Source organism: Haliaeetus leucocephalus, unplaced genomic scaffold, assembly GCF_000737465.1.
Source record: "Haliaeetus leucocephalus isolate CR32 unplaced genomic scaffold, Haliaeetus_leucocephalus-4.0 Scaffold164, whole genome shotgun sequence".
In the NCBI taxonomy this organism is placed as follows: Eukaryota; Metazoa; Chordata; class Aves; order Accipitriformes; family Accipitridae; genus Haliaeetus; species Haliaeetus leucocephalus.
Window position 1 is genome coordinate 789,989 of NW_010972600.1, and position 16,732 is coordinate 806,720.

Here is a 16,732-nt window from a genome sequence, read left to right on the forward strand (position 1 = left end):
CCCCAACATTAAAGCTTAAGGAGCTGAAAACTAGAAGGTACTGCAAGGGAGCAAATGCTAAAAAGTGCCACCAGTTCTTGGCATTCTGTTGTAACTTTTTTTTATCCATGCAATTTCAAAAAAAGCTTCCCAGCTCTCTAGGGATCCTTTCTCCTGCTACTGAAATACTACCATGGGGATGGGGGTAAGCAGCAGCTGTTAAATAGCGCATACAGCTGTATCAGTTTGAAACAGGACATGAATAACAAAATTTGGGGAAGGTGGTGGGAGCTCACTGTTATGTCAAGTGCAGAACAGAGAGGATATTGGGAGAATATGCTACAGTCTGCAGCTCTTCTGCCAGGGTTACCTAACTTTTTGTAGCCACTTCAGAGTATTATCCTATTTCTGTCAGGCTTGTGAGATCTCCAACTTAATTTGTGGAGTTTGCATCCTGTTTGAGGTCAGGTCACAGAGTTGCAGCTGGTCATTAAGCAGAAGAATTTTCTCATGGGTTCTTTGCCTCCTCCTGTTAGACAGTTGGAGGAAGGTAGCTACCTGAGGAGGTGCAGCACAGCTGGGGCTCTACCTCTCCAGTGTGTGTACACCAGGTGACAGGACTGCATGTGCAGCAGCTCTCCAGTTGCACTGGAATGGGGCTGCAGTCCTCATACAGCATTTGTCTGAGAAGTGTTTAACCTTGAAGCTTCCTTAACTCTGCCTTCACGTATATGGTGATGGAGTACTGTGTGTGTGGGATGCAGGAAATGCTGGACAGTGTCCCGGAAAAGAGGTTTCCAGTTTTTCAGGCGCACGGGTAAGTACAGTTTTGTTCCTTAGGCTGCGTTAGCCTCTCACCACTGTGCTCTCTTGAATTCAAGACCACATTTTACTCTGTTGCTTAGACTGCTGGCCACACTTTAAAGTAAAACTGGCTTTGTGTAATAACTGCATCTTTTACATCCATGGAAAAAATGAAAAACTAATGAAGTAGTGGCAGGGGCAGCCCTTAAATTCTTGAAGATAAACCATCTTTCTATTGAATTTTCTATTACTTTTGTTTTGCTTCACGAGATACATGACAACCCTTCCTGGCCCCTTTCCTACAGCTCTGCCGTTCAGCAAAGATGGATGCAGTGGTGGAATCTGTAAGGACTTGCCCTGCCTAAATGGAGGCAAGCCATACAGTTCAGTGTCAGAAAAGAGATTAAAGGTCTTTGGATGGATTAAGGATTGGCAATATCCAGCATGATCTGTTGGCTTGTTTAGTTAGTAGACAGGATAAGCTGAAGCCCCTTTCACTCTGCAAGTAAAGGAACCTTAGAATTCTGGAAATAGATGTAAGATTGTCATGTGTATCAAATCAGTGCAGACCAGCAAATCTGTGGTAACTATGTAATTTTACGGTCATATTTTAATTTTGTTTAAAAAAGGTCACTGAGATTACAGATAGTGTAAGTGAAACACAGGCACATTAAGTCAAGTATTATTTCTTGATACTGTGAGATAAAAAACTCGTACGCACAATTGTTGCCAGGCTGTCAATGCACAATGCTTGTTACATTATAGTAATGGCCTGCCCATAGTCTCTGACAGTAAGTACAGGAAAACACTCCTTTCTACTGGCTAAAGGAAACTTCCCCCCCCACACCCCATTAGAGCAACCTATGCCACTGAAAGAGCATCTTTTGCTAGCTTAACTTAGTCTAGACTAAAGCAGGTGTCAGAATTAACTACGAGGCCTGTGCCAGTGTGGTGCTCAGCACTTACAAAATACAGACTTGCGAAGAGGGCTTTGGTGTGGAGCAGCCCAGAGTCTGAAGTGGTTAGCACACTGCTGCAGAGCTCTGGCAGGTAACTTCTGGCTTTGTCGGAAGATTAAGTGCTGTTTCTTACACGCCACAGTTCAATCTCAAGTTCCTCATCAAATGTAAATACATTTCCGGCTTGTTTCCAATAACAGCAATCTTTGCTTTATTTATTATCAGTAGTTCATATAGTCTTAGTCTATGGAAGTGCTTGACTTTTTTTTCCTCTAACTCTTTCTGCAGGTACTTTTGTCAGCTTATAGACGGCTTAGAATACTTGCACAGCCAAGGGATTGTCCACAAGGATATAAAACCGGGGAACCTCCTGCTAACAACCAATGGGACACTAAAAATATCCGATTTAGGTGTAGCAGAGGTATGTGAGGAGTGCAGCAAAGTCAGGAATGGGGGAAGCATGACATTCTAGATTTAGGTCACCTTTGTGGTGTCAATCGATTTATTGTGCATTTCAGCTTCTGTTCTGTTCAACTTGCAGAGTGCTGTAGAGTGACTCTGAATATTTATTGTAATTGGCAAACCACTTTTGTTGATAACAGCACAAAACTTCCATCCAGGAAGCATATAGAGGAAGACATCAATCTTAGACAAGCCCAAATGTGTGGTCAAATGGCAAGCTACATAACCTTACCCTTATTATATGAAGACTGTCTTAGCTAGGTAGGAGAGGTGCAAGAATTATCACTGTTAGCATGTAGTTGCTGTAGTGGCATGTTCTCATGATATGTAAGTAGATGTTCAGTAGCAGAGTTTTCCCCTTTTGTTTCCCAGGAGAAACTTTTCTAACAGTTACAATTTGTTTGCCGTGGAAGTTTGAAACTAATCAGTCTCATCTGCTGCAGGCATTGCATCCATTTGCAGAGGATGACACATGCAGAACGAGCCAAGGGTCGCCAGCATTCCAGCCACCAGAAATTGCCAATGGCCTTGACACCTTTTCAGGCTTTAAAGTAGACATCTGGTCCGCAGGGGTCACACTGTAAGTGCCCATGCAGCATCCAGGAATTGCAATAAAAAATTACGAGCGCCCAAATAGCTTGGTCTTGAGCTATCTGCTGTCATCACTGCTCTTCTGTATGTTGCTGGGGGGAGCAGGGAGGGTGTATGTGCGTTGGTCCCTTCTTTGGTTGGGTTTATGTTCCCCGAAGTACTTGTAATTCTGAAGAAAGTAATCTTTACTCTCAGTGAGTAACTCTGCCAGCCATTTCTCAGCATCCGAGATGCACAGCTACTGTAATAATAGAAACCACAAAGATCTCTAGTATTTATTTTTAAGTTTCTTCCATCCCAGCCTGTCAGGGAGATGTCTTGGTGGTTTTGACTCGTGTGAATGAAGAAGCTGTGATAAAGGAAGGCTAAGTTTAAAGAGGCATTCCAAATACTGTCAAATACTCATCTTTTAGGTTCATCTTGGCTTCTTTTGGTTTATGTAGTCACATGAGAACTGAACACATGTTCTGTATGCTTTTTCTCATACAGCTTCTCCTTCTGCCTTTACAGATACAACATTACAACGGGTCTATACCCCTTTGAAGGGGATAATATCTATAAATTATTTGAAAACATCGGGAAAGGTGACTACACAATTCCAGAGGATTGTGGTCCTCCACTCTCAGACTTATTGAGAGGTGAGTCTCCCAGCTGACTCTAAAAGGGTAAAATTTATAGATGCAACAAATGCTCAGCTTGCATAGTGCCAGGGTAGAGCTTCATTCCAAGTATCCTGTGAAGATATAGGATCCTGTTAGAAAGGGAGGTTATGCTTATGAACTTGTAAGACTTTGAAAGATCTTTAACACTAGTATTTTCTTGAGATATCTAAACCCTGCATGAGTTGGTGTCACTACGCTTTATAGAGTTGGTTCTTGCGTTATGTTTCTTGTGCTCTGAGAAGCTTTTAAATTGAGGACAAAGCCCACAAGAGGTTAAATTTAAAATGGCATCATAGCATTGATGGAGGTTTTGCAAGCGAGAACACTGAATTAAATTCCTTGCCCAAGCTTTCTATAATGTAAAATACTGAGTACTCGGGTTCTCCTGTCCTTTCTCATCAGTCTCTGCTCTGAATTTATTTGCTTCAGTCCCAGTTGTCGTCTCCTTCCCCCCAAATTTAGAGCTGCAAGGATATTGGAGCAAAGTGACTGGTGCCCACTTTCACAACAGGGCTGTGGTAGAAACCGGAGCAGCATTTTCTGGGTAGGAGGAGAGGGTTGTGGCTTTTGTTTGCTGGGTTTTTTTTGTTGTTGTTGTTTTTCCTGTCACTTTTTGCAATAGTTTGTGGTTTACTGTTGAACAGTCTCTACTTTTGAAAGCTGAATAGTCAGGGCAGCAGTTATGCTGTGTGTAGCAGCCAACTTGGTGATGCCCATTTGGGAGCAGGTAGGATGTGATTCTAGCACGTGGGAGATCCTGACCACAGTTCCTGCTGCCTCATTGGCAGTGAAATAGCCTGGTGCAGCAGTGCTCCCCAGCCCTCAGCACAGGCTTGTGCTCTCCTCCTTTGACTTCAGCTGTTTGTGAAAGATCAGACCTCAAATATGAAATGATGCTGTCTTGTTTCAAGTTTATTCTTCTGGTTCTTGTGCTACGCGGGGTTAGGAGGTCAGTGTGGGTGAAGGGCTGTGCGGCACTGTGAGCAAACTGAGTCCGCTTCCCTTCCTCCGTCAGAAGCGTTATCAGGTCTGCTCGTAACACGGGTGTTATCGCTGAACTGGGGGGTTGTGTACCGTGCTGTGTCCTCTACGTGGTCACAGTGCTGTTGCAGTTTGTGGCTAGCCAAAAGGTTAACAATTTCAAAGCAGTTTACGGCTGCACTTCATGCTACAAACGGCAGCAGTCATGCCTCCGCAGGAAAGGCTGCGCTGCCTGTGGGCTCCTGGCTCCTGCGTGGATGGCTGCGAGGAGCTGCAGCTCCAGCCTGGACTCACTTCCCTGCCCCGCAGGGCCACCTCCGCTGCGGGCCACGGCCCAGTGGGGTGCTGGTGACGCTGGGGTGCTGGGGACGCGGGCGTCCTTGCCGGGTGCTGGCCGCATGCCGGGTGCGGCGGCAGGTGGTGCTGTCTGTCCGGGCTCTGCCCGCTGCTGCGCTGGCGGGGCTCCTCTCGGCCCCCCTGCCACCGAGGAGATGGCAGACCCCCTGCAATCCCACTCCTGGGAGACTCTTTTAGCTTATCTGGTGCCCCGTGCTGATTATGAAGTAAGTTATTTGCATGTGTTTCAAAAAGCGTTAACTAGCTTTAACGGCTTTCAGAAACATGACATAAGGCATAGCTTCAAATTGCACTCAGCACAGCTGGTATCTTGGCTGTTCTGCTGAGACTAATGTGGCTACTGCTTACGGCCCAGCACTTCTGACTGATGCGTGTTTCATGTTGTATCCCCCTGCCCCAGGGAATGATGTCCTGATCTACATGCGGTGTTTGATTTGTGAATGCTGACTCAAAACACAGCCTTTTTTATGAGCCCAAACGGAGTAAATCCAGTGGTCCATTTAGACTGGCAGCCAGTCTTCTAAAGCATCCAGCAGAAATCATTTGAGATTTGTGATAAGCCTCTCAGCTGCACTTAGTGTTGTCCCCCAGGGAAAATGAGTGTGGCAATTGTTTCTCTTTTCTTATCCTGAGGATATTGATAGCTTAAAATCTTACGCTTCATTAGCAGAATAACTCCCTTTGCTGTTCCCTTTCCATCCACTGTATGAGACCTGGAGTCAGAATTTCCTACTTTCCCTTCTGCCTCATTTTAAACAGAGGAGCCTTGCACCTGATGCCCTTTGTCCATCTCTTACAGCCCGAGTTGCCTCCTTCATCCTAGCTGCTGTCTGTCTTCATCCCTTCTGTGTTTGGGCACTACAGAGATGCAAGTTGAGTGTGTTTGGTAGGCAGAGGAGCTTGCCCCGGGGGGAGATGTCTGTCTCTCTATCAACTTGACCCTGTCTTCCAGTGTGGTAGGAAGGGCTAAGGATTCCTTTTACAATCCTCCCTCCATCCCACCTGAGAACACTCCCACCCCTCATCTTGTCATATCCACCTGTTACACAGTAAAAGCTGGCAAAACCTCCTGATATTCTCCTTGTTTGGTTTGACATGCTTTACTTTTTCTAGTGGTTAGAGTACCCAGTGGAGCTGAGGTGACCGAATTATGGAGTGGGATTGCCCTGGCTTCCTCTACTCTGTGGAGGCCTGAGCATCTCCGCAGCCCAGCAGATAGCAAAGCATCTGCTGAAGACAAGGGCTGAGCCTTGCAGTGGTGATATTACGTAGCTATGGTGACAAAACCCAAATGCTTTATTTAGTTCATGCTTTTCCTCCAGAACATCTGCATTTCCTGGTAGGTGCCTGCTACTTCTGCAGCAGGTTGAAACTGAATCAAAAGCCTGCAGATCAGATATTGTCAATGGCTGTCTGATGCTTTTATATGAGCGGCACAGACACCCACAGCTCAGCTCTATCTCACTAGAGACTTTGTTTCGCCTTTGCATTGCTTTTAAAAGACTCTTAAAGCACTCTGCAGTGCTGCAAGCATTTGTTCTGGTTTTATTGTAAGGAAGAATTCAGTATGCTGCAAAGTGCTTATTTCCTCTCTGGCTATAAGTGCTGTGTTGTCCACAGTACCAGTCTGGCTGTGAAGCAAACACTAGAATACACTTTTTAAGGTTTTTCTGTTCTTCTGTTGACTACTTTTTTTTTTTTTACTTATTCTCCCCCTTGAGCTTGTTTTTATTTCTTTGTTCCTCTTTCCAGAAGAAGCAGAGTTTAGAGGACTTAAAGCTTCTGTGGTATTTGACTTGTAAAGAGACTTGCATGACAGTGTATTTCAACAGATTAGTTGGGATGCTGCTCCTCTTTGTCTCCCTAATCAGGGATGAAGCTTTATTTATACTTTTTACTGATGGAAAAGAGAAGGGCTAGTACTGTTCTGGCTTCTGTGTGTACAGTCAGTAAAGATGTGTCAGAGTAGAAGCATTTATAAAGAGCCTTAAGGTTCTTCTGTCACCACAGACTGCATATGACTTATCAACTTGTATGCAGTTTGCTTCTGGAAAAGAAAAATGCACAAGGTCAGCTTTTCTTCCTCCTTTACTAATATACTTTTACTGAAAGAGAAAGCTCTGAGACTGCAGTCTCTGCATTAAGCATCTGGATTGATTTCCAGGCTCTGCTACAGACTTTGTGACTGGGGACAAGCTGGTTAGTTTCTCAGCATTTTGTTTTCTCACTTCTGTGTAACTGCCATGACCTTTATTACAGGGATGGTGAGAGGATGTGCATTCTGATGACAGTGGGATGCTTTAATTCTGTGGTAGCAGGGAGTCCCCGGAGCCAACAGTCAGGCAGGCTGGTGTCTATAACCCATCCAGTGGCAAGTCTTCCACACGTGTTTGATCAAAGACTCAAGATTTGCCTGCAGAGGGAGTTTCTGGTCAGAACGCCTGGCTATGCTTGTGGAGGATGAAGGAGAGGGGAAAAAGTCCCATCTCATTTTACAAATTGGACTTATACTGCTTTTATATTGGTTGTTTTAAATGTTGATCCAAGTTGGAGACTCTGAAGTGAAATCCAGGTTGAGTTTAACTCTTGCTGTTAGATTTCTTCCTGCTTCTCAAACAACATACCTAAGATTGTGCTGTCTGCTAAAAACTAGATATTCTACCACATGATGTAATGCTATGCTTGTTCAGGATTATTGAAGTGTGTGGGCTGGAGTCTAAGGAGCTGAAGACAGGTTTGTGGTCTCCAGTTTCTGGATTGCCACTTGATGTAATTTGAAAGGCGTTTGAGACTGCTGGCATGCCATAATGGGCACAATATCCCATGTATGGGCAGAGTGAATCCTTCTAAAATACCACGAGAGCAGAGGTTTGTGAGTTAGGCGTCCTCCTGAAGAATCGCCCTGTTACAGTGTGTCTCATCTTTATTCGCAGATAAACTGCATGGAAATCTTTACCGTAAATGGTAGAGAGTATGTGTGGTTACTGTGGGCAGATGCTCTTAGATGACTTGACTGGTGAACAGTACATGATGTTTTGTCTTGAAGTTTCTTTTCAGTACAGGACTTCAGCCATAGAGCTGCCATGAGTGAGTCACAGAGCTGAATGCATGAGTGCACGTTTTCAGAGATTGGACTTTCCATTTTCTTTCAAACATTGCCCAAAATACAGTCCTTTTTCATTAAAGTAAATACTCTTTTTGGTCAATTATCTTCCTTATGCCTTTTTAATTGCTTGAGAACAATGCAGCTCTCTGCACCATAGCTATTTGTAACTGGTCCTGTTAGGCCTCTTCTAATAATTTACTTTAGAATTTTATCCTCTGCTTGTACCAGTTTAATCTGGTAAATGCCTTAAATTTCTTTGTTAGCCCTGTCATTCCTTAAACAGTATTTGAATTGCTGCACATTTATTTTTTCCCTTTGGTCAAAGTGAGCTGCTTATGAGGGTGCTCCAACTCCTCTTCTGCAGCACCCTAGTGAAATTAATCCTAAACTGAAAGTGCAAGAACCTTGGAACAGTCCCACTGTACTTCAGATTTCTATGAAGTGTTTCTAGTTGTATCTGCTTGGATGTGCAGAAGTTTATCCCGAACTTGATAATAACAAGCTGGATTCCAAAAATGCCTTGAAATGTGGTCTTTAAATAAATAAATTGGGGGGGGATGGGGTGGAGTCCTGACTTACCTGTTTCTGATTGCTTTAATAAGATAACCTAGCCAATACATGCTTTGGTGACCCCTAGACTTCATGTAAGATCTCTTTGCAGTCCTATTTTGTTTTTTAAAAAAAAAAAAAAAGCCAACACATCGGGGCAGCTCAGCTGTGAAACTACTGTCTAATAATCTTATTAATAGGTTATTTAATTAGGTGGGGGATTTTTTTTCTCTGAACCACCTTCCCATCTTGTTTTCCAATTATTATTTCTTTTCTTGTAAGGTGAGGAGAAATTCCATCTGAATGTGAGAACTCCTTTACTGCAAGGCTGGGTGAGCACTGGAACAGGTTGCATAGGGGGTTGTAGAGTTTCCACCCTCAGATGTTCAGAACCCAGCTGGACATAGTCCTGGGCAAGCTGACCCTGCTTTGAGCAAGAGGTTTGCACTAGGTGATCTCCAGAGGTCCCTTCCAACCTCAGCTGTTCTGTGGTTCTGAGAAGGCTGCAGGGACTGCTAGGGACGTGTGCTGGAGTACAGAAGAAAGGAGAAATGCACATTGCAAGGACCCTTGTTGTGGAGAAAGTCCCTGATAAAGGCTATGTTCAGTGTTAAACTGATAATTATCTTTTTTTAACTGTAAGGGAGTTTGTTGCATAGTACTCAGTGAAAAAAGGAGGGCCTTCTCCAGCACCAGTTCATTAACAACAGCTAAGGTGAGGAAACAATTTGGAATTAGCCCTGCAAAAGCACCTAAATGTTGTATTACAGGTGTTGCAGCACTTTGCAGGACAGCAAGATTTGGGATCAAATCCCTTTTCTGCTGAAGATGGTTCAACCATATCTTCCCTTCTCTCACCCTTACTGTGAGACCATCTCAAAATATGCTTTCAGTGGTGTTCCGCGGTAGCAGACCTAGCAGCTGAGCTGTTCAGCTTTTGGCACTGTCGCTGGCATTAATCACCTCCTGCCACATATGGTTTTGGTCTGTAGCTGCAGCCTGGGCTGCTGGTTGCTTGTTTATAGGACTTTAGCCTATTTGGGGGAGAAGATACCAGAGATGAGGAACTACTATCGAGGTTTAGAGCTCTTGAGCAGGGAGCTCTTGCTGTAGCTCCAGTCGAGCTCAGCCATGTACCTCTAGTATATGTATGGTGGTTTGTATGGTTTCGGCAAGGCAGGTATAAATTTCCGGTGTGCTCTGTCTAAAGTGCTCTGAAGACTCTAGTGCCTTCAGTTCATGAGGCCAGATGCCTGTGATGCACTTGACCCTCTCAAACCTGGAGAGGTCTTCCTGTGATTCTTTAACCTACTTCACAGTGATGTAATGTGCATCAGTAGTGACCCCATCTGCCTTAAAGCTATTAGTGCTGTCATCAGAACTGATAAACCTTTACAAATTGCCATGGCAAACTGTATTTTGCTTTCTGGGGGGAAAATAACTTTAGTCCTTCCAAACTATACCTTTTTTTGCCCATATTCATTACTGTTAGTATGTGATACAAACTGAACTGACAAGGAAGATGTTCTGGATGAGCTTTTGTTATCACACAGTGCTGTTGGTGATTTATCTCTTCTATTACCTTTGTTCAACAGTATTGCAGAAACTCATCTGCAAGGCACTTGCAACTTCTTACTTGAACTCCAATGTCTCTTTCCAGCCCTCCCTTCCTAAGTGTCCATCCAAATGTATCTCCCATCCTTGTGTTTTCACTGTCCTTGTACTGGCTCTCCCCAGCACTCTGCACTGTTTGCTCCTTGTCCTGACTTTCTTAACTCCTGCTTGACAGTCTGTTCTGCTTCCTAGCCTTTCTTTTCTTCGGGTTGCTGGAGATGGGATCCTCCTGTTCTCTTACCTCTTTCCAAAACCTTACTCTTCGTGCTACCTGTGCAAGACTCAACAGTGCTAGTGCTTCAAGAGCAACAAGGGGGTATCATCCAGTAAAAGCAAAACTCCTTGTAATGTACAGCAGCGAGACTTTGTTAACATTCGTTAGATTAATATATTCTCGGAACCTTCATTGGATAATACCTTGGATGCTGCTGTTTGAGACTTGTTAGGTCCCATTGGCTAGTTTCTGAAGAATATGGCAAAATTTGCTACTTCCCTTCTGTTAAGTTGTGAAGCTTTTTGAAGACAGTGGAGCAGAGTGGGCATCTCATGAGTCTGTTTAAGGTATCCACCTCCCTCTTTCCTAGAGAGAATACAGATAAGCTATTCTTCCTCTCCCACCCCTCTTCTCACCCCCACCCCAGCTATCTTAGCAGATGATGCCAGAAATCAAACTCCTGGCTAGGGCAAAAGGATGGACAGTAGGATTATTTTTTTTGTCGGTTCTCCCCAGATGTACTTCCAGAATAGAATTTCACTAGACTAGACTTTCAGGGATGCTGAATAACTGCATATATGCTATGCCTAAGGCTTTGACTCTTCCATGGAGAAAGTTCAATAGCATTATCTGTGAAATGCAAAGTCTTGATGCTCTTTGCCTGGAGACGTGCTTGGACATATGATCCAGGGCTGTACAAGCCTCTGTCCCTGCAGTGTGAAGGAGGGAAAGGTCATATCCACTTTGCAGGTGGGGAAACTGAGGAGCAGACTTGATCAGGTAGTCAGCAATGGAGTTGGGATTTTGTGCTGAGCTTCCTGTGACCAATGCAGCAGATTCTTCCTGGAAGTAAAGGCTCCCTAAGCTGCCAGGAGGACTGGACACACCAGTCACTGTTGGGGGAGGGAGGTGGGAGGGAAGGGTAGAGCTTTATGCTTCCTGTCTTCAACTTGGCTGAGAGCATCTGTGATCACACCTGGACTTTTTTTCCTTCTTTTCAGGGATGCTTGAATACGACCCAGCCAAGAGATTTTCAATACAGCAGATAAGGCAGCACAAGTGAGTGTTCAGCTTCTTCCTATTAGTCATTCTCTTTCTGCTTCTTATGCTAATGTACCTGTGCTATTGCTCTCAACTCATTTTTCCTTTTGACAGCAGACACATGGAAGTCACTAGATATCCTTCCTCCAGCTCTGCTGGAGCTCTGGCAACCTCTACTTGGCTTTTTTCCTCCTACTAGAGCATCCGGTTAAAGCATTTGAATTGCTAACCAGTAAATAATGAATATGTTGAAAATATGTTTCTAGCATGACTGGTTCTTGAGAATTAAGGGTTCTGGATAATTTTTTTCAGAGGTCAGCTAGTACTAATGGAGCAGAAGAACAGGGGTTCCTGAAGGCTGGGTTATTGAACTAGGACTGTTTAGTAATGTGTGTTAGTTCTGGTTTTCTGGACAGTCTGGTGACAGAAATATCCCTTGGTATTTGCTCCATATGGAATCAGTATGTGGAGAAGTGTTCCAGGACAATAGGAAATTTTTTTTCTTTCTCTTTAATGTCATATTCCTCCCTCATCCATATCCTCCCCCTTTATCCTTGCTATTGTCTGAGGGGAGGAAAGGCCCCGTTATCTCTGAGGGGGTTTTTTTGGGTTTTGTTTTTTTTTTTTTTTAAAGGGTCTGTTTGAACATGCTGCCTCTGAGCAGAGATTTCCTGGGCGGATAAAAGTACAAGAACAAAAAGCATCATAAGGATGCTTCGTCGTGGAGGCTGCATTAGCTTATCTCCTATTTGAATAGGAAGTGCTTCTGAGGACACGCAGAGCTGCCTGCTGGACCACAGCTGCTCAGCAGAGGTCCTGCCTACAAGCTTGCCCAGAAAGCTTTTGGGAACCTTGTAAAAACAAAGCTCTGATCCTGGAAGGTGATGGGCCTGCTTTGTGCTGCCTGCAGGCAGGAAGAGTGCTATTTTCTTTTTTTCTCTGGAAAAAAACCAGCAATGGTAGCCATGTGCTGTCAGATGATGATCCCTGGTAGATGTTATGGCATGGAAGGCATCTGCAGGAGCCACAGAACAAAACCTGACAGGCTTGAACTGCACTGGTGTTCTGCAGAGGAGCAACTGCGACCTACCCCTGATGAAGATCAAAGAGGTTGGGGAGGCAGGTCTTATGTAGCTGCCTGATATTAATTAAGCAGTCAGGCTGGCGCTTTTAATAGTAGCCAAGCACTGTGCATTGGTTCTTTCACTGGGTCTGGGAGATGATAGGAGCAGGCATTTGCTTTTCAGGACTGCCTTTCCCCATGCACATGCCTCCCAATAATACTGGGCCGTAAAAGAGACTGCTTGGGGCTGGCCTGTTAAATGCTGCGTGGCATTTAAAGCACCATATAGAGCTGGTCTTCAAAACAATAGCTCCTGCTGTTACTGACTGTCCTCCCCTCTACCACTGAGGACTAGAGCGCTTCAAGGCAGCTAGTTCTAGGGTGGTGATCAGCTTGCCACACAGTCAAACCGATGCTTGGTCAGTAAGCGCTGTAAAGAGTACATTAGTAGGTGTTGAGAAAAGCACTGAAAGGACTTTCTCTGCTATCAGTGTTGTGGGTCCAAAGGCTGCAGTGAACTGCCCCTAAGCTTTGGGGCAGTGTAGTTGGTTCTCATGTGTCACTATCTGCTAGGTATTTGAGCTAGTTATCCAACTCTATATACTTGATTTTATACTTCTCCCATGTGGCAGTGAGTTTTTGTGTCAGCTTTGCCCAGCTGGAAGCAAAGAGGTTTCTCTAGAGACCCTGCCTGTAGTTAGAAAGCAGGAGAAACTAGAGCATGCTTCTGGCATGGAGGGCAGTCGCAAATCTCCCATGCACTATAGGCATAGCCTGCCCTCTAATTGGGCACAGCTGCTGGTGGTGAGGCTTTTCATCTCATAGCACTGAGAGTGCTGGAAGAAAGACTCTACCTGCAAACACAGGAGCGTTTCCAAGGCTTAGTCTCTTATTAGTTTTCTGTGAGCTTAGCCAGTGCTTCTTAACAGGCTTTTCTCCCCTATTAGTAATTGCCTCCTTCCTCCTGCTGTGGCATCCTAATAATTACATCAAGCACAGCAGAGCTTGCAGCCTTGGGCTTTGGATGTGTCTGTCCATCTCCTTTTTGTAGAGTAGCATTGTGCTAAAGAATCCAGTGTTTGGTTCTCTTGGCTTTTCTTTAAATAGAAGAGAAGCTTAGTCCTTATGCTTAACCTGACCCTGATTTTATTTTAATATTGAACAAAGCAATCGGAAGGACAGCAGGTAGCCATTCAGATATTGTCGAAGGGTTTTTTTGGAAAGCATTTTAGTAAGAAAAGACTTGATTTCTAGAATCCTTGGATTTCTAGTGTGTGGGGGAGTAATAGTCATTAATGATTTTGGGTTTCTCTACACTCCTCCCACAAAAGCATGTGTTAAGGCACAGGAACTAGACTATAGAAACATTAAGCGACTTACCCGGGCTGCCCTGCTGAGATGGATACTGGCTCAAACCAGAATTACCCAGTGCCTTTCTGTGCTGCTGGAAGTCTCCTTTTATGTCTTTGAGCTGATGTTACTGGTGACTTGCTCATATGGACAGTTGAGATTATCAAAGTGCACTGAAAATCAAGAGGAATAGCCCCCATGTCCTGGGCAGTGTTTTTTTGCATTGGAGCCAAACACTGCTAGACCAGGCTCGTGTCAGCGCGATGGGAAGGGGCCATGTTCCTCTGTCCTGTGGGGAAGGGTGATCCCAAGGGAAACATCACAGAGCAGGTGTCCTGCAGCCATGGAGCTGGGTGCTCAGGATCCACCCAGAACTGGATAAACAGTTTGCATTTCACCTTCCATAAAGTGATGTTTCTTGCTCTTGTAGTGGGATCAAGGATAAAAGGCTTAATCAGTGGGTCAGGGGAAACACTGAGAAGTATTGAGTGTTGCTCCGTGCAGCATATAGAGCTGCAGGAGGCAGAGAAGGCAGCCAGGCACATGTTTATTGCCCAGCAATGGTAATTCTGCCATTCCTCCCTTTATTCTTGCCAGCTGCTCCAAATGCTTTTCCCCCCTGTAGCGGCAGCCCTGTCTGAAGAATGCTGTAGGAAGAGTCTGCTTAGTTTTATACCTGCCAGCTGCCTTCTTCCTCTCCTCACTTCTATAGGTAAACTCTTGTATCAAACTCATGTTTCTGTACTTCGTTTTAATTCAGCAGGAAAAAGTTAAATTCTTTTCTTCTTTGCTTTCAGAGGCTTTTCAAACCTAGTCAATCTCTGCAGTGCAGACCTATGAGTTGTAAATTGAAATGAATTAAAACTCTCTCAGCCTGTCATCTAAGAGTTTATGAACTGCCAGAAGCCCACCCCTGAATAACAATGAAAGAGCCTTGAAACCTGCTCTTCCCAGAAGGATCTGGATAGGATGATGTTCAATGGAAAACTGACACTTTTAGTTCACCTCTGAATATTTTGTACTCATGGGGCGGGGGTGTGGGGCAGTGAAGAAAAGCTGCCAAGAGCCAGGGAGTTAGCAGCCTGCTCCCCATAGATTAGTCACCATCTCCTCTCTACCCTGTGCTTTTGCTGAAGGGCTTAATGCTTGTACACTGCATTTTGTAACTAATTCACTGACCCTGCTGCAGCACTTAAAGTGATGAAGTGGATGCAGAATTCTACCTCTGTCCCTTGTTTCCAAGGCAACCATCTTGCCTGCCTTCTCCAGAAGTGTCACACTTAATTTGTTCAGTCATAGATACCATTGCAAGAGTTTATGCAAGAAAGGGAAGGCACTTCCACCTTTTATTAGTGGAGGTGCAAATTAACCTGCTGGCCTAGTGTCTTCCACTGACCTCCTGGAGGCTGCCGTGCCACCTTCCCAGGTGCTTTTGCTCACCCCAGAGTCTTCCCTGAGAGGCTTGGAGGGTAGCTGTTGGATGCTGTGCCATGCTGTGCAAACCCTGGGTACCAAAGCCATTGGAAATCTGTGTGTGTTGCCACTGTAGATTCCTTTGCAGGTGCTGAGCATGCTCCTTGACTTCGGTGCCTGAATCTGAGGGAGTGAGAGGGGTTTCCCTTTACCTCTGCTGCGGCATGTATACTCATGGGCTTTTACCATCCCTTCTTTGTGGTGTTAGGCAGTAATCTGCCCTTGGTGGGACACACACACAAAAGCTCTCCTCCTCTCCTTTCTTGCCGAGGTACCTGGGTCTGCCTTCCTTTCCTGTGGCAGGCACATGGAAGGAATCTTTGGTTCTTCTACCCACGTTCTGCAAATCAGTTTCATAATGCAACTGCGTATGGGGTGTTAAATGAATGTGAGTCTCCATCTGCATAGAACACCTCTCCTCATAGGAGTCTGAACTATCACCTTTGGTCCTAGCATCAACTAGAGGAAAACTGCTTCTCTTTCTTACGCATTTCTATTTTTTTATGAACCTGACTTAACTTAGACATCTCTTGACACTACAGGAGTTGGAGCAGTGATTGCAGGGATGCTGCTATATATTTATTGCTAGCCTGTGTTGCCTTTCCCCAGGGCATACTGTTGTGTGCCTTCCACGTTTGTCTGCAACAGGACTGAATTAAACTGGAATGCTGTTAGTTGCTTCTCGTGGTGACGGTGACCTTCCAGTAAGCTTGAAGCCCTTACATGGTATCATGGGAGGTGGAGAATCATTCATAACCAATGCTTGTTGGCAGGGTGGTGATCTGCAGCTTGGCATCTGGTTTCAAAGAAAATTGCCCATATACAAAACAAGCAAACTAAAATATTTGTGACCTAGAATGGGAAGTGAATTAGCTGTAAGTATTTGGAAGCTGCAGCTGTGCTTACTGATTCCTATTTTAACCTTGCTTATACCAGAACTTGAAAAGAGCAGAGTGATGACTTCTGATGTAAAATTCGAGCTTGGGAGCTGCATATTAGATGGGCTTATCAAGCATTGGTCAACCCAGATTCCTTTTTTCATTCAGTCCTTGGCCCTTGCTGTCTTATCTCCCTGTAGATTATAGAAACCTGTCTGGACACTAATTCTTAACTGGCAGGATCACAATTAATACTTCTGCTGCTGCTGTCTGGAGTTTCCATGCTTTGCAGGCATGCTTAACAACCTTGTAAAGTAGAAAGAAACAATCTCTTCCTACTGCTCCCTCCACTCTGTTTCAAAGGGCTGGGACTGGCCAAGAAACATTTCGCAGACAAGAGAGGAATCTGCCTCTCCCAGGGGATTTTCTGGACAAGGGACACTTTTGAGATCTGCAAAAGCTTTTGTTTTCCCTTAGTGTTAAAGCAGCAGTCTGTGAGCACCAGGTAAATGGCTATGTTTGTGCCAGTGTAGTTGGCTCAGAAAACATCAGTGAAACTGGGAATAAATGGTGAAATAGGGCACTCTGTCAGCAGTACTCTAATCCAGCCTGTGTTTTAGGGTCAGTGGTGAAGGCAGAGTGAGGAGGG

General features: G+C 44.7%; 1 protein-coding gene across 3 annotated transcripts in view; it reads left to right on the forward strand.

The window, feature by feature from the left end:
• STK11 (serine/threonine kinase 11) overlaps positions 1–16,732 on the forward strand; it is a 45,717-nt gene that overhangs the window by 14,814 nt on the left and 14,171 nt on the right. For all 3 annotated transcript variants that reach the window (XM_010563170.1, XM_010563169.1, XM_010563171.1), the window contains 5 exons: positions 707–796; positions 2,031–2,163; positions 2,648–2,784; positions 3,306–3,433; positions 11,280–11,337. In XM_010563170.1, coding sequence (XP_010561472.1) covers positions 707–796; positions 2,031–2,163; positions 2,648–2,784; positions 3,306–3,433; positions 11,280–11,337 — 546 coding nt within the window. The remainder of the gene's footprint in view (positions 1–706; positions 797–2,030; positions 2,164–2,647; positions 2,785–3,305; positions 3,434–11,279; positions 11,338–16,732) is intronic.